This window comes from Balaenoptera borealis (assembly GCF_965194805.1).
Source record: "Balaenoptera borealis genome assembly, chromosome: 11".
NCBI lineage: Eukaryota > Metazoa > Chordata > Mammalia > Artiodactyla > Balaenopteridae > Balaenoptera > Balaenoptera borealis.
This window is the reverse complement of record NC_138868.1, coordinates 57,278,070-57,301,440: the sequence shown is the minus strand read 5'-3', so window position 1 is coordinate 57,301,440 and position 23,371 is coordinate 57,278,070. Positions and strand designations below refer to the sequence as shown.

General features: G+C 39.1%; 1 protein-coding gene across 9 annotated transcripts in view; it reads left to right on the top strand.

Annotated features, from left to right (window-relative positions):
- Window positions 1-435: 435 nt before the first annotated feature.
- NARS2 (asparaginyl-tRNA synthetase 2, mitochondrial) overlaps window positions 436-23,371 on the top strand; it is a 144,405-nt gene continuing 121,469 nt past the window's right edge. For 5 of the 9 annotated variants that reach the window (XR_014231775.1, XR_014231776.1, XM_082343369.1 and 2 more), the window contains exons 1-5: window positions 438-943; window positions 3,906-4,015; window positions 4,523-4,643; window positions 6,624-6,764; window positions 12,474-12,554. Coding sequence is in view for 7 of the 9 variants with exons in the window: in XM_082343369.1 (XP_082199495.1) it covers window positions 803-943; window positions 3,906-4,015; window positions 4,523-4,643; window positions 6,624-6,764; window positions 12,474-12,554 (594 nt within the window). In the remaining 2 variants the exon portion in view is untranslated. Of the gene's footprint in view, window positions 944-3,905; window positions 4,016-4,522; window positions 4,644-6,623; window positions 6,765-12,473; window positions 12,555-23,371 lie in introns of all 9 variants that reach the window. The other 4 variants (XM_082343373.1, XM_082343371.1, XM_082343370.1 and 1 more) reach the window with 4 other exon arrangements.

Here is a 23,371-nt window from a genome sequence, read left to right as displayed (position 1 = left end):
GCATCCCACGCTTAGGCTGTGTCAGGGAACTGATCACCCTTTTATTCAATTGTCTGTTTAGATGTCTGATACCACCCAAACGTGACTTTAGCAGGGGCTCTGTTGTTTTTCTCTGTTGTCATAACTCCGAAAAGACTGATCCCCTCACGCTAATCCTCTCAACAATCAAGAGTCTCCTTCTGGTCCGCTTTCCTTCTGCATCAGTCACTCCTTGCCCTTCACTTTGCGTTCCTCAGCATCACTCGGAAGCTTTAGAAATGAAGACTCTCATACCTCGCCCCAAGTGGGTTACCTAGTTCCTTCAGCGCTAACCTCTACAACCCTAGCGTCTTAACTCCGCCCCATCTCAGCTCATGACCCCGCCCGTTCCTCCGCTTCACCGCCTCTTTAAATGGAGTCACAAGTACGCATGCTCCCTCTGCACTTCCTCGTAGCGTGATGACGTTAGCGTTGGCGTGGTGACGTAGGGGCTGGTGCCGCGCGTGTTTCAGCTAGGGGTCCGGGAGTGAGTTTAGAAGCTGCGCGGGGTTGTGGGGTGTCCCGGGAGCTCAAGGCGCGCGCTTTCTCTTTGGCGTTCGTCGCTGAACATCTTGTGTCCTTTCCGCCCTTTCGGGGAGGGGGAAAGCAGAGCTTCTTCACGAGCTGGGGCCCGTGAAGGAGAAGGGAGCCAGCGGGAGACTCTGGAGCGCCTGAGGGCAGGGCTGCGGCCCGGAAGAGGGGAGAAGAGAGGGTTCACCGTAGGCAGGGTCCGCGCGCGCTGGGATCAGGGCTGGTCCCGAGAAGGGCCTGGGGCGGCCGCGCTATGTTCGGGGCCCGGTGCCTGCTCCGAGCCCTGCGCTCCTGTTCCTCGGCTCCCTGCCCAAGGCACAAACCTTCAGCCAAACTGAGCGTGCGGGACGCTCTCGGGGCCCAGAACGCAAGTGGGGAGCGCGTTAAGGTCCAGGTTAGTGTATCGGAAGGGGGTGGGTTTGTCCTTTTCGTTGACTGATGTGGCACGTCCACGTCTAGGCTTGCCTTGTGCTGTCGGGTCGGACAGAACGACCGGCAGCGGAAAGTTAGAAAATGTAGGCAATCGTGTGCGTCCACGTTTTTCTCTTCTCATTGGTTACCGTTAGTTTTCCCTGAAAAGTGCTGGAACTTTGCTTTCATGATACAGGTTATTACCCCTAAACTTGTTAATCATACAGCAAAATGAACGAGCCCCTTTTCTTTTGTCCCTCATAACGTGTGTCCACAGTTATATAGCTCCTTGAGTGCAGGAACTACGTCTTATCCGTCTTGATAGTCACACATAGCTGGCAGTAAATATTTGTTCAACTAAACCATAACTTTTATTCAATTTTTAACCACCTCAGTGCCTAAAATGGGGCTTTGCATATAACTTATGTTAATAAATTAGGAGAACGAGTGGAGTGTAGCAGTTTGAAAGAGCTCTGGAGTCAAGCTGCCTCGGTTTAAATCTCTGACGCTTAGTAGCTTGTTAATTATGGGCATGTCACTTAACGTGTCTAAACCTCAGTTCCCTCTTATGAGAATGGAGATAATAGTCCCTATCTCACAGAGTCCTGAAGATTAGTTACAAAATATTTAGGACAGTGGCCCACCGTGAATAAATGTTAGTTGCTATCATTTATCTTGTTAATAATAATATTTGCAGCGGCTCCACACAGAAGGTACCTCCTTAAAGGAGCAGACCAAGCAAGGAGGTTTGACTTACTAGGTTGCTGAAACACACTGATGCAGTTATTTTTGCTGTCCTCACATATCCTTGATTTTTAGCAGTATGACCAATTTCCCCCTCTTTGCATTTCTTTGGGTTTCATATTCTTTCTATTATCCAAATCAAAACTTTTTCTTGCATTAATCTATTAATTCGACATACATTAATACCTTTGTGTGCTAGTCTAGAGAGGATTCAAAGATGAACAGAACCTACTCGCTAGGTTAGAGGCTTTCACTTTAGTTCTGTGCAGTCTAATTTAGAAGTATCTGAATTGAGTGGTACTGTAATTGTAAAATACACACTAATTTTGAACAGAAGAATGCAAACTATCTCAGTATTTTTAATATTGATTACATGTTGATATATATTTTGGGTTCAATAAAATATACTATTAAAATTAACCCATTTCTTTTTTATGTAACCACTAAAAAAGTAAAATTACGTATGTGGCTCACATTATATTTTTGTCAGACAGCCCTGGTCTGATGGCTAAGACAAGAAATGACAACAGTGTGATAAGTATTAGTGGTATAAATAGAAAACTTTGAGAATACAGAGAGGGAAGTTCTTAACAGTGTGAGGAGGTCAAAGAAGACTTCTTGCATGAGGTGACATTTCAGCTGAGTCAGGAAGGATGTGTTCCTCAGGCACAGGAACCAGGGATAGGGTGGAAATATCATTTCAGAAGAGTTTGTTGACAGAACATGAACTTTGAACTGAGATCTGTGTTTGAATTCCACCTGTACTACTTGGTAACCTTGAGTATTTAGCAAGGTTGTCCTAACTTCTCTAAATATGTTTCATCTCTAAAGTGATAGTTCTTGTGAGGATTAAGTAGAAAAATATTTATAAAGAGCTTAGGACAGAAGCACATTAAACAGTGCTCCATAAATGTTAACTTTTACTAACAAGTAAAAAGCAAGGCATTGGTGCTTTGGATTGGGCATGCTCAAGTTATGAAGGGCCTTGTACGTGAGACTGAGGCAATTTACGCTTTACTCAGTGTAGCCCTGGAGAAAGATAAGCGCTTCCTACTAGACTTGGGTTTAAATTCACGCTCTGCCATTTACTAGCAGTGTGCCCTCAGGCAAATTATTTAACTTCTCTGAGCCTCAATTCCTCACTTGTAAAATGGGAATAATGATAATCCACATTGCTGTTGTGAGGAGGAGGTGAAACAGTATATGAAGAAGGTAGTAAAATGTTTGTCACATAGTAGATGTTCAGTACATGATAGATATTCTTCCACTGGAAAATATTCATGGATTTTCTACTGTGTGCCTGACAATAGCCTTCAATGCAACTAAAAATGTGATTCCTAAACCCACAAAATATTATGGACATGCAAATAAGTAATAGAAGGGCTTTAATAACAGTGTCTGTTAGGGTGTGGTGGGGATACAAAGAAAGTCAGGATCAGTACAGTTTTCCTAAGTAGGATCATCTCACTTTTCCCAAGCATGTTTGATGGTTAACTGAACACCATCAACTGTTTCACAGTTGTTCAGAGACTGCTAGAATATTCTCTCTCAACCTCTATGCTAGTTAAATTTAACTAGCATAGAGGTTGTCATCTGTGAGAGAGCTGTTTTTAGTGTTCTACTTGAAGACATCTCATTTGTACTCATGCATACCTGTCATTTAAATTCAGTGTCTTTGAAAGTTCATGTGCTGCTTAATATGATCATAAGTTTCTTGAGAACTCTTTTAGTATGATACTTTGTAAAAAAGAAAACCCCATAAAGATGTTTCTAGTCTATAACTACGTAATCTCTCTTCTGGGAATTTGATATAAAAGGAGAAAGAAACCAAAGTATGTGCCCTGTTATGTGTAATGGTGGGGGAGAGGGCAGGGGCAGGAAGAAAACCTGGAATATTAGGGGGATTGGTTATGTGAATTAGGCTCATCAGCTTAACGGGATTTGGGACGTCTTATTCAGAATGATGAGCTTTATTAACAAAACGACAACAACAAAAAAGGTGGAATGCCAAAGCTGTATTTCACTGTGATGAGGACCATATAAAATTATATATGCATGTCGGTAAACTAAAAGCAATTGATTTGTTCAGGCAGGATTATGAAGACTTTTTTTTTTTTTTCATTTAGTCCTTTGTGTGTATGTGTAATGAAAATATAAAATGTTTGTATTTTAAACTCACATTTAGAAATATTTCTCATTAGGGATGGATTCGTTCAGTCCGATCCCAGAAGGAAGTCTTGTTCCTGCATGTCAATGACGGGTCATCTTTGGAAAGCCTTCAGGTTGTAGCAGATTCAAGCTTTGACAGTAGGTGAGTTTTTTTTGTTTGTTTTTAAGAGTACTTTGATTTTTTTTCATCTCCTCTGTTCCCCATTTCCCTATTCCAAGTGTTCATATTGCCCCCTCAGTGATCTTTCTAAACAAATCTGCTTTTCATAGCTTTGAGGCTCAAGTCCAAATACTTGGAATCAAGATCCTTTTCTCCTCTCTCTAACATCTTCACATGACAATATCCCCCGCCTATCCTTTGCTTCTCTCTCAACTATGTGCAGCTCTTAACCCAATTAAAGGTAAAATCTTCTATCATTAAATGGTTTAGGGACTTCCCTGGTGGTCCAGTGGTTAAGACTCCATGCTCCTAATGCAGGGGGCCCAGATTTGATCCCTGGTCAGGGAATTAGATCCCGCATGCTGCAACTAAGACCCGGTGCAGCCAAATAAATAAATAAGTAATAGTTTAATGTTCTGAGAGCAAGGTTGGTATTAATATGAGGGCTACATGTACGATCTTGTTTATGCTATTGTTTTGTTATTATAGAGAACTGGCCTTTGGGAGTTCTGTGGAAGTTCAAGGGCAGCTGGTAAAAAGTTTGTCCAAAAGGCAAAATGTGGAACTGAAGGCAGAAAAAATTGAAGTTGTTGGAAATTGTGATGCCAAGGTATGTGTCGTGACACGATTATGGAGGCCGTTAAGGCTTAATTTAAAACATTAGCCTTGTTTTAAGTGTGATTATTGGGAAGATGGCACTTGGAACATTTCGATTGTGACTTCCTAGATAATTGAAACAGGCTATAGACTGAGGAATGTAGAAAGAGTAGCAAAAAGTATTTATGTAGATGGCGGAGCCTTAGGAGTGAGAGCTAAGTGATAATACTCTGTGTATCTCTGTGGTGCCTGTCACTGTTGAGATTTGCCACTTTACAAGCATGCCTAGTCAGCTGCAGTGACAAAGACATACCAGGGCAAACCACATTCTTAGGAAAACTCTGCCTAGAAATTACTTTTGCATGATCTAGAACTGTACCATCTGGTGCAATAGCCACTAGCCACCCATGGCTATTTAATATTAAATCAATTAAAATTAAATTAAAAATTCAGTTCCTCAGTGACATTAGCCACATTTCAAGTGCTCAGTAGTCATATGCAGCTAGCAGCTACCGTACTGCATTGCACAGGTACAGATCATTTCCATTTATCACAGAAAATTCTGTTGGATGGTGCTAGAGTGTGGGGATACTTAGGCTGAACAAAGATAAGAAATTCTACATTAAGACATATTTATTCCTATTTTTGCAAGGCTCTTCTGTTAGTAGCTTTTTATGTATAGCCTGATAAAGAGGTTAGAGGGAATAAAACCATAGATTATTAATCCAGTTTCTATTTGGAGAAAATGAGACCCAACCAGGTAAAATGACTTGCATTAGGTCATATTGCTGATTAGTGGCACAGCTGAAGTTTATGTGCTAGCCATTTTAACCCCCTGTGGTTTAGCTATACTCATCTTCAAATATTTAATGAACAAAAAATGAGTAATATAGGGAAATAGCATCATTTTAATTCAAATTCATTTTTAGTTCTTTTGGATAACTGAAATGTTAACCATTTTTATTTTTGCTTTTTTAGAGGGATGTTTGATTATTAAAAATTTGCCATGTGTTTTACTCTTCTTAAAATTGTTTTCCCTTGGTGGGTATTGATGCTTTCCACTACTCTTCCCCCTCATTTCAGTGTCATTTTTAAGTATTCAGCATTAGGGAATTCTGAACCTGCTGACAGTCCCCAGATTCCTATTAATGTGATCATATTGTCACTTTCATAGGTATGGGACCTATTTCTATATGACATAAATTAATGTGTGCACAAAGCCTAAAAGGAATAGACAGCTATGTTGGTAGCCTGTTTTAGAGTTCTTTTACTTAGCTTCTCTGTTATGTTTTTTATTGAAACTTTGGTTTTGGTCTGAAACTTTTATCCTATCTTCTCAATCTTGTAAAATGAGTGTGGGCAGGGAAATTTTTCTAGGTAGAGTCATAATTTCCTATAAAATTTTTATCAGTATACATTGCTCATCCAGATGACAGAAAGCTGTTGACCCTCACTCATGTTCTGAAACAGCAGCACATGTTGATAAATGGCGATAAATAGTGCTAATTGATTATGGGCGCTTGTGGGCTTTCAAGACATTTGGGCAATTTTAAAATTCAATACCAGCTGTTTGTATACAGCTGTAGAAAACAATGTTTAATATCTACAATATTCTAAACTCATGTGTGCCAAACAGTGGAGTGTTTTGGGTAACTATATCCTAATCTCTCTATTTGTAAGTAGTGATTGATAGCTAACGGATAGAAATCTGATAAATAACAGATGAGCCTTGGTGATAATAAGTAACTTTGCCCAAGGTTCCAAAGCTAATAAGTAGTAGAGCTGAATTTAAACCCACATCTTTCTGATTTCACTCACTGTTCTACTAACTTGTTAGAATTAATGTGGACCATATTCAGTTATGTTAAGAAATAAGGAACGAAAGCATCTTAATTTTATTCTAAAGCACTACTATTTAACAAATGCCCTGTAAACTGATTTTATAAAACTGTATTTCTTTTGGCTTCTAACTTGTTTTTCCTTTTATTGTCAGGCTTTCCCTTTTAAATATAAAGAGAGGCATCCTCTGGAGTATCTGAGACAATACCCTCACCTTAGGTGTAGGACTAATGTTCAGGGTTCTATACTGAGGGTTCGCAGTGAAGCCACAGCTGCTATCCATTCTTTCTTTAAGGTAAGGCGCTTTGCTTCTAGGTGCTCTTTCTTGTGAAGAAGTTGAATAATTGTAGTACTGGAGTATTATCCTGAAAGTTCTTCGGGTTATTTATTCCAGGCACCCTTTATTGTGTGGTACTTTTTTCTCTGGCTGATTTTAAATTTTCTGTTTATCACTGGTTTTGAGTAATTTGATTAATGTGTGCCTTGGCACAGTTTTCTTTATGTTTCGTGTGTTTGGAGTTCATGGAATTTCTTGAATCTATGCATTTTAATTTTCACCAAGTTTTTCAGTCATTATTTCATCAAATATTTTTTATGTTACCTCTCTCCTTGGGAGACTTCAGTTAACCATATATTAGGCCACTTGATGATATCCCGACAGCTCTCAGATGTTCTTTTCTTTTTAAAAAATCTTTTTTTTCCAGTATGTTTCTTTTGGATAGTTTGTATTACTATGTCTTCATGCTTACCGATCTTTTCTTCTGCAGTGCCTAATTTGTTATTCCTATCCAGTGCATTTTTAACCCCATATCTAAGTGAAAGCCTTCATATCTAAGTGTTTGATTTGGGCCTTTTTTTTTTAGTGTCTTCCATGTCTCTACTTAACTTTTTTGAACATATACAATACAGTTTTAGTTAAAACTGTACAGTTTTCATAGCTGTTTAGTAACTTTTTGCATCCTTCTAATATGTCAGCTATAAGTCAGTTTTGATTGATTGATTAGTCTCTTCATTATGGATTATGTTTTCCTGCTTCTTCGTATATCTGCTAATCTTTGATTAGGTGCCAGACCTTGTGAATTTTACCTTGTTGGGTGCTGGATATTTATAAAGCTTCTTAAGCTTTGTTTTGGTATGTAGTTAAGTTACTGGAAGGGTCTTGCTTTTATGATTTGTTAAGTAAATCTGGAGCGGTGCTCAGTCTGGGTCTAATTATTCCCCACTACTGAGGCAAAGCCTTCCTGAGTATTCTACCTAGTGCCTTGTGAATTACAAGATTTTCCAGCCTGGTTTGTGGGAGCAGGCATTGTTTCCAGCCACATATGAGCACCAGGCACTGTTTCCTCTAATCGTTGTGGATGGTTCTTTCCCTGGCCTTGGATAGTTTCCTCACTTGCATGTGCTGATCATTCCTCCACCTAATACTCCAGGGTGACTCCCTGTACCTCTCTGGAGTTGTTGGACAGCTCTCTGCTCTCTGGTACTCTGTCCTGTCAGTTCTAGCCACTTTGGTCTCCTCAACTCAGGGAGTCTGCTGGGCTCCACTTTATTTCTCCCTTCTTCCTGCTGTGGCCTGGAAAATCTCAAGGTAGTAATCTGGGCTGCTGGTAGGGTTCACTGTGTTTGTTTCCTATCTCTCAGGGATCACTCTCCTTTGTTGTCTGATATCCAGTGTCTTGAAAACCATCATTTCATGTGGTTTGCTTGTGGATGCTTTTGTTTTGTTTTTGGTTTTTTTTGTTGTTTCAAATGGGAGGGTAAATCTAGTTCCTATTTCTACATCTTGGTCACAGACATTTTATATACAGTAAGCACTAATTTAAAAAAATTATTGGTGTTGATCAAGTAGATTGATCTAATGCCTAAAGACATTTTGTCTCATTTAGCTTTGCTTTTCAGCCATTTCCCCCAACCCGGCAAAGCCACAGTGGAATGTAAGTTGGTAAGTTGATGAGGTGAAGGGACCCTCCTTCCATGTGTTGGATGGAAGGGCTCCAAAAAAAAGAGTGACCCAATGGATAAAGTTCAGTATTATTCCATGTAGTTTTGGAACTCTTCCTAATCCACTTCTCCAAATCCAGCTCACTTGCAAAGATTGTCTGACAGCATACCCTTCCCTTGGACGGCATCCAAATTCATGCAGGCCCAGCCCTGCCATAGCACACGAAGAAAGTTCTTGCTCTTTGAAAAGCTCCTTAAGAGGTAATTTTTGGTGTGACAGCTAAAGAACATCATGACTTTAAAGCATAAGAATAAACAAAGGAAAATAAATCACATTATACAGTGTCATCCCATTATAGTGTGAAAGGGTGTGTTTACATATGCTCTCATAAACTTTCTTATGCATCTTCCATATGGCTTTTCTCTTTTTTTTTTTTTAATAAATTTATTTATTTTATTTATTTATTTTTGGCTGTGTTGGGTCTTCGTTGCTGCCCACGGGCTTCCTCTAGTTGTGGTGAGCAGGGGGCTACTCTTCATTGCGGTGTGCGGGCTTCTCATTGCAGTGACTTCTCCTGTTGCAGAGCACGGGCTCTAGGCATGTGGGCTTCTGTAGTTGTGGCTCAAGGGCTCTAGAGCGCAGGCTCAGTAGTTGTGGCGCATGGGCTTAGTTGCACCGCGGCACGTGGGATCTTCCTGGACTTGAACCCGTGTCCCCTGCATTGGCAGGTGGACTCTTTGCCACTGCGCCACCAGGGAAGTCCCATCCATATGGCTTTTCAATAGTGCTTGAACCATACAAACAGAAAATTTGTTCAGATGTAAAAATCTTTTTTCCCTATATGGCTTTAACAGCTGATAAAGTCAGTGGATCTGCTTTAATTCTGAAAGTTTTATGGATTTCTGGCCAGTAGGTGGTGGTATTGGCAATCCATTAACAAGTGGGCTTTACCTAATTTATACATTTCTTATTACTTGAAGTTTTCACAGGTATGTAAATAATTTTAAAATAATAATAAAAAAAACTAGAAAACTCTGAAATCAAAGAATAAGCAAAATAAAGTAAAATTTAAAAAACACTTTAGGTGGTTGAAAATAATGAATTTTAGCACTGTTGGTGATGGTTATAAAGGTAGCTACTTTTGAGTCTTATAAATTCACTTCTTAATTGTAAAGCTCTGGAAAATATAATCCTGATACCTCCTTCTAAGATGTTACCCACTTGTGTATGTGACAGGATTGAATTGTTTAAAGAAATCATGGGAGTACTATAGGACATATTAAATATTAGTTATATATTATCCTATATTTGGTACTGTTTCTATGTTTGTTACTTTAGGCTCCCTAAAAGATGTTAAGAACTAAAATGTAAAATTTTCAAAAATTTCAGACCTTGAAATATAGGGAAAAAGAAACTTGAGCACAAACGTTTTAGTTAGGATACTTTAAGGATCTAGAGTTTTTTTGGTTTGAGTATCAAAAATGTGTAGTGTATAACTTGCTTTGCTTATAAAATTGACACATTTGCTGAGTACTAAAACATGACTATCTAGAATCCTCAAAAAATGAGTTATTTACAAGAGCTGAGTTTCTCAAATAATCGGATTATCTTTTAGGCGCCATTTTTTTCCTAATTTCCAGTGGAAGTTATCCTAAAATGTATTACATACTTCCCTGGCTTCCTGAAGTGAGCCAACAGAAAAGAGTTTGCCCTTTCTTGGTGAGTTGAGGTTCTTCCTCTGAGTATCAGATTGTTCTCTTCTCAGTATGGCAGTGCCTTCAAAGCCTGTCACGGTGAGGGGTGTTCTTTGACCCTGCGTTGAATGACCCTAGACTGCTGTGCCTTTGAGTTCCTGTGACTGCTTTTTATGGGGTGTTTTTTTGGTTTTTGTTTTGTTTTTTCGGTCTCCTCTTGCTGTCACTTTTTGTCGCCAGTGGTGTGTCTGTGGCTAGCAATTGCTGTCAAGTTTCTTTTTTGTTGAGTCTGATTAAATAATATTTATTTTGTGTGTGTTAAAGAAAAATATAGTCCATGACTCTTTGAGTGATGTGTATGGGCCTTAGTACATGAATTTTGTAATTTTCAGATACTCATTCATTGCCTTATAAATATCTGGTTATAGCAATGTGTATCTATCAAAATACTTAGATATTTAGAGGTGATGGGATCTGAATAACTGGGCCAAAATTTTTGACCCCTTCTCTGGCCTTCATCTCTCTCATTAGGAACCCCTTTGCTGTGGGATAGGATAAGTACCTGACACTGGAACCCCACTGGAGGCAGCCACTGAGAGTACTCCTGCTATTTAGTTTCCTACTTCTCTATCCACTTTCTCTTTTGTGGACTTTGTTCTCGTCTTTCTTGTTCCTTTGTACCCTCTCCTGTATAACTGTTGGTGGTAATGATATAGACTTTGATATGATAAGCCTTGCTAGCACTGTTAAGGCTTAAAAAGCCGACGATGCCTTTTGAAAGGTTTAGCATTATTTGAGAATTGAGAATAATTCCCACTATTTGAGTGATTTAAAAAAAAAAAATCCCATACAGTTATTTTCATAAGATTTACAGCATTGTTCCTTGTGGCAGTTGACCAGTTCTAACTTAAGCAATTATATTTAGCCGTTAAATTTTCTCCTCCCTCTCGCCACCCTTGTTTCCTTTGGATTTTTCACTTCCTTTCTTTGTTTACTGCACTCATGCTCATAGTTGCCTTATGTGGAATAAATGATTCATGTCCATAATTCTTAGCTTCTAGGAGATAAAAATTTTATGCAGTAATGTTATTGATTCTGTTTCATTTGTTCTCTATAATGTGCTCTGTGCAGCACCTCTCCACATGTTGTTCCCAGATTAAGTACATATTTGAACACTTCCTGAGACTCCTAATTTATAGCTTGAAAATTTAATCAGTCTACATCATAAGGCAGGTTGTTGGCTGGATACTTTGTATCATAGCCAGAATACTTGAATTCAACCTTTTTAGGAAGGAAGGGGCAAATTTGGGAGGCCCCTGGTAATGCACTGACATATTTTACATTCCACCAGTAAGTACTGGCAGAATTTAGCAGAGATTAGATGGACATATATGAACTTATTGTATTGATGTCAAGAACAAAATGTTTACATTGAACACATACTCTTCTGCCTTTGCAGCATAAATTCACTTTAGCTGCCTCCACCCCCACCCTGCAGCATTTATGCTGTCTGTAACCTTTCGCCTACATCCATAGTCAAAGTGAAAGAAGCATAACCTTGAAGTTGCTGGGTTATTTCATTTTTACTAGCAACAGCTTTTGTGGTTCACTAATGGAAATAGTCTCAGACTTTAGAGCAGAAGAATTGCAGTTGGGTGCCTTAGTAATGGATGGATTTGCTGCTCACAATCTTCCTTGAGGCAAAGGAAGTGCACTGCCTGTGCCATGTGCGGTGCACTGTGCCGTCAATTTAATGACAGACTTCCTAAATATCATTCCTGCCTTTTTGCTGTTTATTTCTTCGGTCCCCGATTGTCAACCTTAATTTGTCTCGTTTTTGGTGGTTTGTTACAATTGAGGGTCTCATTCCAAAATAACAACTTAATGTTGATCACTTTTATTCCCTTAGCAATGTGGGCAACATCATTATGCATTAGCCCTGAGTGAGTGTGCGTGTGTGTGTGTGCGTGCGTGTGTGTGTGTGTGTTAAATCACTATCAGTATGTTGGAAAAGTGGGAAGAAGAAATGGCACCAGAGAGAGATCCTGAGCACCTAGGTTCCAGTCCCGGCTCTGACACTGACTAGTTGTATGACTTTGGCCTCTCATTAAATCTCTCTGGGCCTCAATTTCCTTGTCTTTCCAGTGAGGAGATTGGACTAGATATTGTCTAAGTCAGTTCTGATTTAATATTCTTTGTGCCTAGTAAACTCTCCATTTGATATTTTAATAGTTTTATTTTGGGGATTAAGGAGGGATTTGATATGGCATTCTTTTAGTGCTATTTGAATCATATAATGAAGTGTATGTTCTTGGAAGTGTTTCACATACAAATATGCTGAGAAAAGTGGTTTCTCTTTTTCTTCCAGGACGGTGGTTTTGTGCATATTCATACTCCAGTAATCACATCCAATGACTGTGAGGGGGCTGGAGAACTTTTTCAAGTTAAAGTAAGCTGTGCTTCCCATCTTGGGGGATATATTGCTCTCTGATATTTTTCATTTGAGGGTTTGCTTTAAATTTAATGAGAGTTATGTGGCTAGAACATGAAATTTTGTTGATAATAATCCTTAAAATACGTGTGTAGAAAATTCACACTTCTCTAATTTTCTGTCCAACCAGCTGTATTACCTACATTGTGACTGAAAGGAGTGGATTTTTAATTTAGTACTCTATTTGCCTTTTTTATAACTGTGAATTGGTGAACTAGAGAAATTAGAAGAAATTAATAAAAATTATAAGGTATCTTTTCTGCAAATTCAACCCCCAAGTAATATCTTTGGGTGTAACTCTTATTTTAAGAGATGAACTAAAATAGAAAAGTATACATGTGAATATTTTCTTTTTCAGAGTCTTTAGAAAATATATTTTTCATAAGAAATTATTTAGTCTGTATACCTCATGAAGGCTTTTATCTTAATTCTTTGTTCAGCAATTATTTTTTGAGCTCCTACTATGTGCCACATATTGTCAGCCTGCTCTTGTTGCAGGAAATTTAAAAGTTACCAGTTTTTCTTATATGTAGGCAATTGAAAGCCTTTCATTTACCAATTAGACAGCCTGTTTAAAATCATTGGCCAGTAGCATAATAATGTACAAAGAGAAATGTATGTTGATGAGTGGTGCTTTTTGTATTTCTTTCATTTATTTACTGATTTCTATATCTCTGAGAAATCAAGATTCTTTATATATTTGGGTGATTCCATCAAATGACAAGACCTGTACAAAACTACTCTCTCTGGTTCAATATATTCTGACTCTTGGTAATGATGCTTTCTCTTCATATTATTGAACAGCATATTCACTGGGAGAAGTTATCCTGATGTGTCAACGTCATTATTCAAAATAATAATCAAATGCTGTCTTTCTTCATATGTGGTTTGAAGAAATCTAGATGATAGCCTTCTGCAAAAAGCAGAATAAAAATGCTTGGTTGAGCATTTAAAGTAGGAATGTAAGCATCTGTATATGAGTTCAAAGAAGGCAGCAGATGATAAAATAACAACATGTAAATTGTAGAAAACATTCTCTTCTAGCCATTTATGTTGTTAATTTTGTCTTTGCACCTTAATAGTCATCTGAATATTGAAGTGAAGAGGAATTACCCACCTTAAATACATTTCATGATCCCTTAATCTAAACCACCAAATATTAAAAAGTAAATGGGGCTTCCCTGGTGGCACAGTGGTTGAGAGTCTGCCTGCCAATGCGGGGGACACGGGTTCGAGCCCTGGTCTGGGAGGATCCCACATGCCGTGGAGCAACTAGGCCTGTGAGCCACAACTACTGAGCCTGCGCGTCTGGAGCCTGTGCGCCGCAACAAGAGAGGCCGCGATAGTGAGAGGCCCGCGCACTGCGATGAAGAGTGGCCCCCGCTCGCCGCAACTAGAGAAAGCTCTCACACAGAAATGAAGACCCAACACAGCCAAAATTAAATAAATAAATAAGTAAATTTAAAAATAAATGAATAAATAAATAAAATAAATGGCTGTTGTTTAAAAAAAAAAAGTAAATGATAGGGAAGGAAATGTATAATCTAAAGGAGTTTTTACAAATATGAAGGGAATTATTAAAGAGACCCAAGTTAAACAAGTAAAATAAATCTGTAACAAACTTACATAATTATAAATTTGGAGCTAACTGCTTTACCACCAGAGAAATCCCCTAAGCTAGTCTGAATGATTACAATATGTGCATTTTGGACTCTAAACAACACAAGGTAAATTACCAAATAAGAATAAATACACAGAAAGGAGGAAGATGTATTTCTTTTTTTTTTAAATCGGGGCTTTTAAAATTTTATTTATTTATTTTTGGCTGCATTGGATCTAAGTTACTGTGCACAGGCTTTCTCTAGTTGCAGCGAGCGGGGGCTACTCATTGCAGTGGCTTCTCTTGCTGTGGAGCATGGGCTCTAGGCGCGCGGGCTTCAGTAGCTGTGGTACGTGGGCTGAGTAGTTGTGACTCGCAGGCTCTAGAGCACAGGCTCAGTAGTTATGGCACATGGGCTTAGCTGCTCCGCGGCATGTGGGATCTTCCTGGACCAGGGCTCAAACCTGTGTCCCCTGCATTGGTAGGTGGATTCTTAACCATTTTGCCACGAGGGAAGTCCGAAAATGTATTTCTGAAGCTAAACAAATGAGAAGTGTTCTATGTTCATAGTACTCCAGGGCCAGGTTGAGGAATTTTATGTAGTGGAATTAGGCTTTGTCTATTCAGAGTGTCAGAAGGGTGCTCTTGAATTCATTGATACTAGGCTCCTGCATTCAGGGTCTAGCACAGGTTTCAGCAGTCTGTGGCTTTTGTTTTATTAGCCTGCTGCCTTTGTTGCTTTCAGCAGTTCAGCTCCTAAGATTTGTCTTCTGTCTGCCAACACACTCTCCTTTGAAAGCAATGCTCCTTCTTATTCCCACCTCACACATCTCTACACTTCCAAGCTTCATTGTGTGGATTTCTTCCTGACTGCATGTAGAGGCATAGGGGTTTGAGTCTTGGCACCCCACTGTTAGGAGGAAGTGAAGTGTCACATCTAAATCCTTGCTTCTCTTAATAGTGCTCTTTTTTGCTCTGATAACAATGAAGTCCAGTAACTACTTAAAGATAAGGATGCCTGGTACATACTCAGGTTTGAGGACAGCAGTAAGATGCCACCTTGAAGTGCACAGTAAGAACATAATGCACTGTCGAGAAGTAAATGCATGTCCCATCATTTTAGTTTTCTTTTTCCTCATTCCCATTTCCTGCTTTTAAGATTTCAGATATTTGCTAAGGTTTGGGCACTCCTGAATACACATGTAGGGAGTTGCATTCAAAGCATTAATTTGTTATTCAGCAGACCTTTGGTACCATCTGTGTTCAAGATGCTGTGCTAACTGTTAAGGGGATATAAAGATGTAGTCAGGGTTCTGGTTGGTGAAGCTGGTGAGTTGGCAGGGCATAAGAGAGGAAGGAGCATGCTTTTCATTCACTGTTGATGTTACTTATCCTACAATATTCTTTGGTTATACACCTTTTCCTCTTTGTCTTAGAGCCCTAGCTGAGTTCCCACAATTATGTTTGATCTTTACGATTCTGGAGTAACTAGTTTGTCTCTGAGAAGATAAAAGAGATTAAAGGCAAGAATTAGGGATTGTGGCAAAATCTAGACATTGATAGGAAATAAGGTGAAACTGCTTTATGTATATATCTGAGGTTACAGTGTTAAAAGTTATAAGTGGTATGAAATCTAGAGGGTAATTAGGTCCGTGAGGATTGACTTGGTCAGAAACATCTTCAGAATAAGTATGTGACTTAACTGTACCCTAGGGAGAGTACTTCAGGTAGGGGAAGAATGTGAGCAGAGTCAAGTAATTAAAATGAGTGTGGGGTTTTCACTGGATGCCGGATGGACAGATTAGAAGGTTTATGTTGGTGAATCATAAAAAGTAAAGTTGGGGTGTATAGGAATGAGAAAATGGAGCAGGTTTTTTAAAAACAACTTTATTTTTTTTTAAATTAATTTATTTATTTTTGAGTGTGTTGGGTCTTCGTTTCTGCGCGAGGGCCCTCTCTAGTTGGGGCAAGCGGGGGCCACTCTTCATCGCGGTGCGCGGGCCTCTCACCATCGCGGCCCCTTCCGCTGCGGAGCACAGGCTCCAGACGCGCAGGCTCAGTAATTGTGGCTCACGGGCTTAGTTGCTCCGCGGCATGTGGGATCTTCCCAGACCAGGGCCCGAACCCGCGTCCCCTGCATTAGCAGGCAGACTCCCAACCACTGCGCCACCAGGGAAGCCCCCAAAACAACTTTATTGAGAAAAATTTTACATACCATAAAAATCAGTCACTTAAAGTATACTGTTCCATGGTTTTTAGTATAGTCACAGAGTTGTGCAAGCATCACCACAATCTGAGAGCATTATATCACCCCAAAGTGAAACCCAGTGCGCATTACCAATCCCTTCCTGTTTCCACCCCGAGTTCTAGGTAACCACTAAATTGCTCTCTATAGATTTGCCTCTTCTGGAATATTTCACATAAATGCAGTCATACAACATATGGCCTTTTGTGTCAGGCTTCTTTCATTTAGCACAACGTTTTTGAGGTTCATACATGTTGTACCATGTATCAGTACTTCATTCCTTTTATATCCAACTAGTATTCTATTGTATAGATATCCAACGTTTTATTTATCCATTTAGCAGTTGATGGATGTTTGGATTATTTCTACCTTTTGGCTATTATGATTAATGCTACTATCAACATTTATGAAATCATTTGGATGAGTATATGATATCATTTCTCTTGAGTGGAATTGCTGGGTCACATGGTAGCTTTATGTTTAGTATTTTGAGAAACCACCAAACCATTTTCCAAAGTGGCTGCATCACTTTACATTCCCAACAGCAGTGTATGAAGGTTCCAATTTCTCCCCATTATCGCCAACATTTATTGTTGCTCTTCATTTTTTTTTTTAACATCTTTATTGGAGTATAGTTGCTTTCCAATGGTGTATTAGTTTCTGCTTTATAACAAAGTGAATGAGCCATACATATACATATATCGCCATGTCTCCTCCCTCTTGCGTCTCCCTCCCACCCTCCCTATCCCACCCCTCTAGGTGGTCACAAAGCACTGAGCTGATCTCCCTGTGCTATGTGGCTGCTTCCCCAAGCTATCTTTGTCCCAGCTTACCCTTCCCCCTCCCCATGTCCTCAAGTCCATTTTCTGCCTCTGCATCTTTATTCCTGTCCTGCCCCTAGGTTCTTCAGAACCACCCCCCTTTTTTTTTTTTTTAGATTCCATATATATGTGTTAGTGTACGGTATTTGTTTTTCTCTTTCTGACTTAAGTTCACTCTGTGTGACATTCTCTAGGTCCATCCACCTCACTACAAATAACTCAATTTCGTTTCTTTTTATGGCTGAGTAATATTCCATTTGTATATATGTGCCACATCTTCTTTATCCATTCATCTGTTGATGGACACTTAGGTTGCTTCCATGTTCTGGCTATTGTAAATAGAGTTACAGTGAACATTGTGGTACATGACTCTTTTTGAATTATGGTTTTCTCAGGGTATATGCCCAGTAGTGAGATTGCTGAGTTGTATGGTAGTTCTATTTTTAGTTTTTTAAGGAACCGCCATACTGTTCTCCATAGTGGCTGTATCAATTTACATTCCCACCAACAGTACAGGAGGGTTCCCTTTTCTCCACACCCTCTCCAGCATTTATTATTTGTAGATTTTTTGATGATGGCCATTCTGACCAGTGTGAGGTAATACCTCATTGTAGTTTTGATTTGCATTTCTCTACTGATTAGTGATGTTGAGCATTCTTTCATGTGTTTGTTGGCAATCTGTATATCTTCTTTGGAGAAATGTCTGTTTAGGTCTTCTGCCCATTTTTGGATTGGGTTGTTTGTTTTTTTGATATTGAGCTGCCTGAGCTGCTTGTAAATTTTGGAGATTAATCTTTTGTCAGTTGCTTCATCTGCAAATAATTTCTCCCATTCTGAGGGTTGTCTTTTCGTCTTGTTTATGGTTTCCTTTGCTGTGCAAAAGCTTTTAACTTTCATTAGGTCCCATTTGTTTATTTTTGTTTTTATTTCCATTTCTCTAGGAGGTGGGTCAAAAAGGATCTTGCTGTGATTTATGTCATAGAGTGTTCTGCCTATGTTTTCCTCTAAGAGTTTGATAGTGTCTGGCCTTACATTTAGGTCTTTAATCCATTTTGAGTTTATTTTTGTGTATGGTGTTAGGGAGTGTTCTAATTTCATTCTTTTACATGTAGCTGTCCAGTTTTCCCAGCATCACTTATTGAAGAGGCTGTCTTTTCTCCATTGTATATTCTTGCCTCCTTTATCAAAAATAAGGTGACCATATGTGCGTGGGTTTATCTCTGGGCTTTCTATCCTGTTCCATTGGTCTGTATTTCTGTTTTTGTGCCAGTACCATATTGTCTTGATTACTGTAGCTTCATAGTGTAGTCTGAAGTCCGGTGGCCTGATTCCTCCAGCTCCATTTTTCTTTCTCAAGATTGCTTTGGCTATTTGGGGTCTTTTCTGTTTCCGTACAAATTGTGAAATTTTTTATTCTAGTTCTGTGAAAAATGCCATTGGTAGTTTGATAGGGATTGCATTGAATCTGTAGATTGCTTTGGGTAGTATAGTCATTTTCACAATGTTGATTCTTCCAATCCAAGAACATGGTATATCTCTCCATCTGTTTGTATCATCTTTAATTTCTTTCATCAGTGTCTTATAGTTCTCTGCATACAGGTCTTTTGTCTCCCTAGGTAGGTTTATTCCTAGATATTTTATTCTTTTTGTTGCAATGGTAAATGGGAGTGTTTCCTTAATTTCTCTTTCAGATTTTTCATCATTAGTGTATAGGAATGCAAGAGATTTCTGTGCATTAATTTTGTATCCTGCTACTTTACCAAATTCATTGATTAGCTCTAGTAGTTTTCTGGTAGAGTCTTTAGGACTCTCTATGTATAGTATCATGTCATCTGCAAACAGTGACAGCTTTACTTCTTCTTTTCCGATTTGGATTCCTTTTATTTCTTTTTCTTCTCTGATTGCTGTGGCTAAAACTTCCAAAACTATGTTGAATAATAGTGGTGAGAGTGGGCAACCTTGTCTTGTTCCTGATCTTAGTGGAAATGGTTTCAGTTTTTCACCACTGAGAACGATGTTGGCTGTGGGTTTGTCATATATGGCCTTTATTATGTTGAAGCAGGTTCCCTCTATGCCCACTTTTGGAGGGTATTTTTGAAAAATGGGTGTTGAATTTTGTCGAAAGCTTTCTCTGCATCTATTGAGATGATCATATGCTTTTTATCCTTCAGTTTGTTAATATGGTGTATCACATGGATTGATTTGCGTATATTGAAGAATCCTTGCATCCCTGGGATAAATTCCACTTGATCATGGTGTATGATCCTTTTAATGTGCTGTTGGATTCTGTTTCCTAGTATTTTGTTGAGGATTTTTGTATGTATGATATTGGCCTGTAGTTTTCTTTCTTTGTGACATCTTTGTCTGGTTTTAGTATCAGGGTGATGGTGGTCTCGTAGAATGAGTTTGGGTGTGTTCCTCCCTCTGCTATATTTTGGAAGAGTTTGAGAAGGATAGGTGTTAGCTCTTCTCTAAATGTTTGATAGAATTTGCCTGTGAAGCCATCTGGTCCTGGGTTTCTGTTTGTTGGAAGATTTTTTATCACAGTCTCAATTTCAGTGCTTGTGATTGGTCTGTTTATATTTTCTGTTTCTTCCTGGTTCAGTCTTGGAGGGTTGTGCTTTTCTAAGAATTTGTCCATTTCTTCCAGGTTGTCCATTTTATTGGCATATAGTTGCTTGTAGTAATCTCTCATGATCCTTTGTATTTCTGCAGTGTCAGTTGTTACTTCTCCTTTTTCATTTCTAATTCTATTGATTTGAGTCTTCTCCCTTTTTTTCTTGATGAGTCTGGCTAATGGTTTATCAATTTTGTTTATCTTCTCAAAGAACCAGCATTTAGTTTCATTGATTTTTGCTATTGTTTCCTTCATTTCTTTTTCATTTATTTCTGATCTGATCTTTATGATTTCTTTCTTTCTGCTATGGCATTTTTTTGTTCTTCTTTCTCTAATTGCTTTAGGTATAAGGTTAGGTTGTTTATTTGAGATGTTTTTTGTTTCTTGAGGTAGGATTGTATTGCTGTAAACTCTCTTAGAACTTCTTTTGCTGCATCCCATATGTTTTGGGTCGTCGTGCTTTCATTGTCATTTGTTTCTAGGTATTTTTTGATTTCCTCTTTGATTTCTTCAGTGATCTCTTGGTTATTAAGTAGTGTATTGTTTAGCCTCCATGTGTTTGTATTTTTTACAGATTTTTTCCTGTAATTAATATCTAGTCTCGTAGCGTTGTGGTCGGAAAAGATATTTGATATGATGTCAGTTTTCTTAAATTTACCAAGGCTTGATTTGTGACCCAAGATATGATCTATCCTGGGGAATGTTCCATGAGCATTTGAGAAGAAAGCGTATTCTGTTCTTTTTGGATGGAATGTCCTATAAATATCAATTAAGTCCATCTTGTTTAATGTATCATTTAAAGCTTGTGTTTTCTTATTTATTTTCATTTTGGATGACCTGTCCATTGGTGAAAGTGGGGTGTTAAAGTCCTCTGCTATGATTGTGTTACTGTCGATTTCCTCTTTTATGGCTGTTAGCATTTGCCTTATGTATTGAGGTGCTCCTAAGTTGGGTGCATAAATATTTACAACTGTTATATCTTCTTCTTGGATTGATCCCTTGATCATTATGTAGTGTCCTTCTTTGTCTCTTGTAATAGTCTTTATTTTAAAGTCCATTTTGTGTGATATAAGTATTGCTACTCCAGCTTTCTTTTGATTTCCATTTGCATGGAATACCTTTTTCCATCCCCTCGCTTTCAGTCTGTATGTGTCCCTAGGTCTGAAGTGGGTCTCTTGTTGACAGCATATATATGCGTCTTGTTTTTGTATCCCTTCAGCCAGTCTGTGTATTTTGGTTGGAGCATTTAATCCATTTACATTTAAGGTAATTATCGATATGTATGTTCCTATTACCATTTTCTTAATTCTTTTGGGTTTGTTATTGTAGGTCTTTTCCTTCTCTTGTGTTTACTGCCTAGAGAAGTTCCTTTAGCATTTGTTGTAAAGCTGATTTGGTGGTGCTGAATTCTCCTAGCTTTTGGTTGTCTGTAAAGGTTTTAATTTCTCCATCAAATCTGAATGAGATCCTTGCTGGGTAGAGTAATCTTGGTTGTAGGTTTTTCCCTTTCATCACTTTCAGTATGTCCTGCCACTCCCTTTTGGCTTGCAGAGTTTCTGCTGAAAGATCAGCTGTTAACCTTCTGGGGATTCCCTTGTATATTATTTGTTGTTTTTCCCTTGCTGCTTTTAATATTTTTTCTTTGTATTTAATTTTTGATAGTTTGATTAATATGTGTCTTGGCGTGTTTCTCCTTGGATTTATTCTGTATGGGACTCTCTGGACTTCCTGGACTTGATTAACTATTTCCTTTCCCATATTAGGGAAGTTTTCAACTATAATCTCTTTAAATATTTTCTCAGTCCCTTTCTTTTTCTCTTCTTCTTCTGGGACCCCTATAATTCGAATGTTGGTGTGTTTAATGTTGTCCCAGAGGTTTCTGAGACTGCCCTCAATTCTTTTCATTCTTTTTTCTTTATTCTGCTCTGCAGTAGTTATTTCCACTATTTTATCTTCCAGGTCATTTATCTGTTCTTCTGCCTCAGTTATTCTGCTATTAATTCCTTCCAGAGACTTTTTAATTTCATTTATTGTGTTCTTCATCATTGTTTGTTTGCTCTTTAGTTCTTCTAGGTCCTTGTTAAACATTTCTTGTATTTTCTCCATTCTATTTCCAAGATTTTGGACCGTCTTTACTATCATTACTCTGAATTCTTTTTCAGGTAGACTGCCTGTTTCCTCTTCATTTGTTTGGTCTGGTGTGTTTTTACCTTGCTCCTTCATCTGCTGTGTGTTTCTCTGTCTTCTTATTCTGCTCAACTTACTGTGTTTGGGGTCTCCTTTTCGCAGGCTGCAGGTTCGTAGTTCCCGTTGCTTTTGGTGTCTGCCCCCAGTGGCTAAGGTTGATTCAGTGGGTTGTGTAGGTGTCCTGGTGGAGGGGACCAGTGCCTGTGTTCTGGTGGATAAGGCTGGATCTTGTCTTTCTGGTGGGCAGGACTGCGTCCGGTGGTGTGTTTTGGGGGGTCTGTGACCTTATTATGATTTTACGTAGCCTCTCTGCTAATGGGTGGGGTTTGTTCCTGTCTTGCTAGTTGTTTGGCATAGGGTGTCCAGCACTGTAGCTTGCTGGTCGTTGAGTGGAGCTGGGTCTTAGTGTTGAGATGGAAATCTCTGGGAGAGCTTTAGCCGTTGGATATTATGTAGAGCCGGGAGGTTTCTGGTGGACCAGTGTTCTGAACTCGGCTCTCCCACCTCAGAGGCACAGGCCTGACACCAGGTTGGAGCACCAAGACTGTGTCAGCCACACGGCTTAGAAGAAAAGGGAGAAAAAAAGAAAGAAAGAAAGAAAAAGATAAAATAAAGTTGTTAAAATAAAAAATAATTGTTAAAAATTTAAAAAATTTTAAAAGTAATAAAAAAAAGAGAAAGAAAGAAGAGAGCAAAAAAACCAAAAAACAAATCCACCAATGATGACAAGTGCTAAAAACTATACTAAAAAGAAAAACGGACAGACAGAATCCTAGGACAAATGGTGAAAGCGAAGCTGTACAGACAAAATCACACAAAGAAGTGTACATTACACACCACAAAGAGAAAAAAATATATATATCGTTGCTCCCAAGTCCACCGCCTCAATTTGGGATGATTCGTTGTCTATTCAGGTATTCCACAGGTGCAGGGTACATCAAGTTGATTGTGGAGATTTAATCCGCTGCTCCTGAGGCTGCTGGGAGAGATTTCCCTTTCTCTTCTTTGTCCGCACAGCTCCTGGGGTTCAGCTTTGGATTTGGACCCGCCTCTGCGTGTAGGTCGCCTGAGGGTGTCTGTTTTTCTCTCAGACAGGACGGGGTTAAAGGAGCAGCTGATTCGGGGGCTCTGGCTCATTCAGGCCAGGGGGAGGGAGGGGTACGGATGCGGGGCGAGTCTGCGGCAGTAGAGGCCAGCGTGACGTTGCAACAGCCTGAGGCGTGCTATCTGTTCTCCCGGGGAAGTTGTCCCTGGATCACGGGACCCTGGCAGTGGCCGGCTGCACAGGCTCCCGGGAGGGGCGGT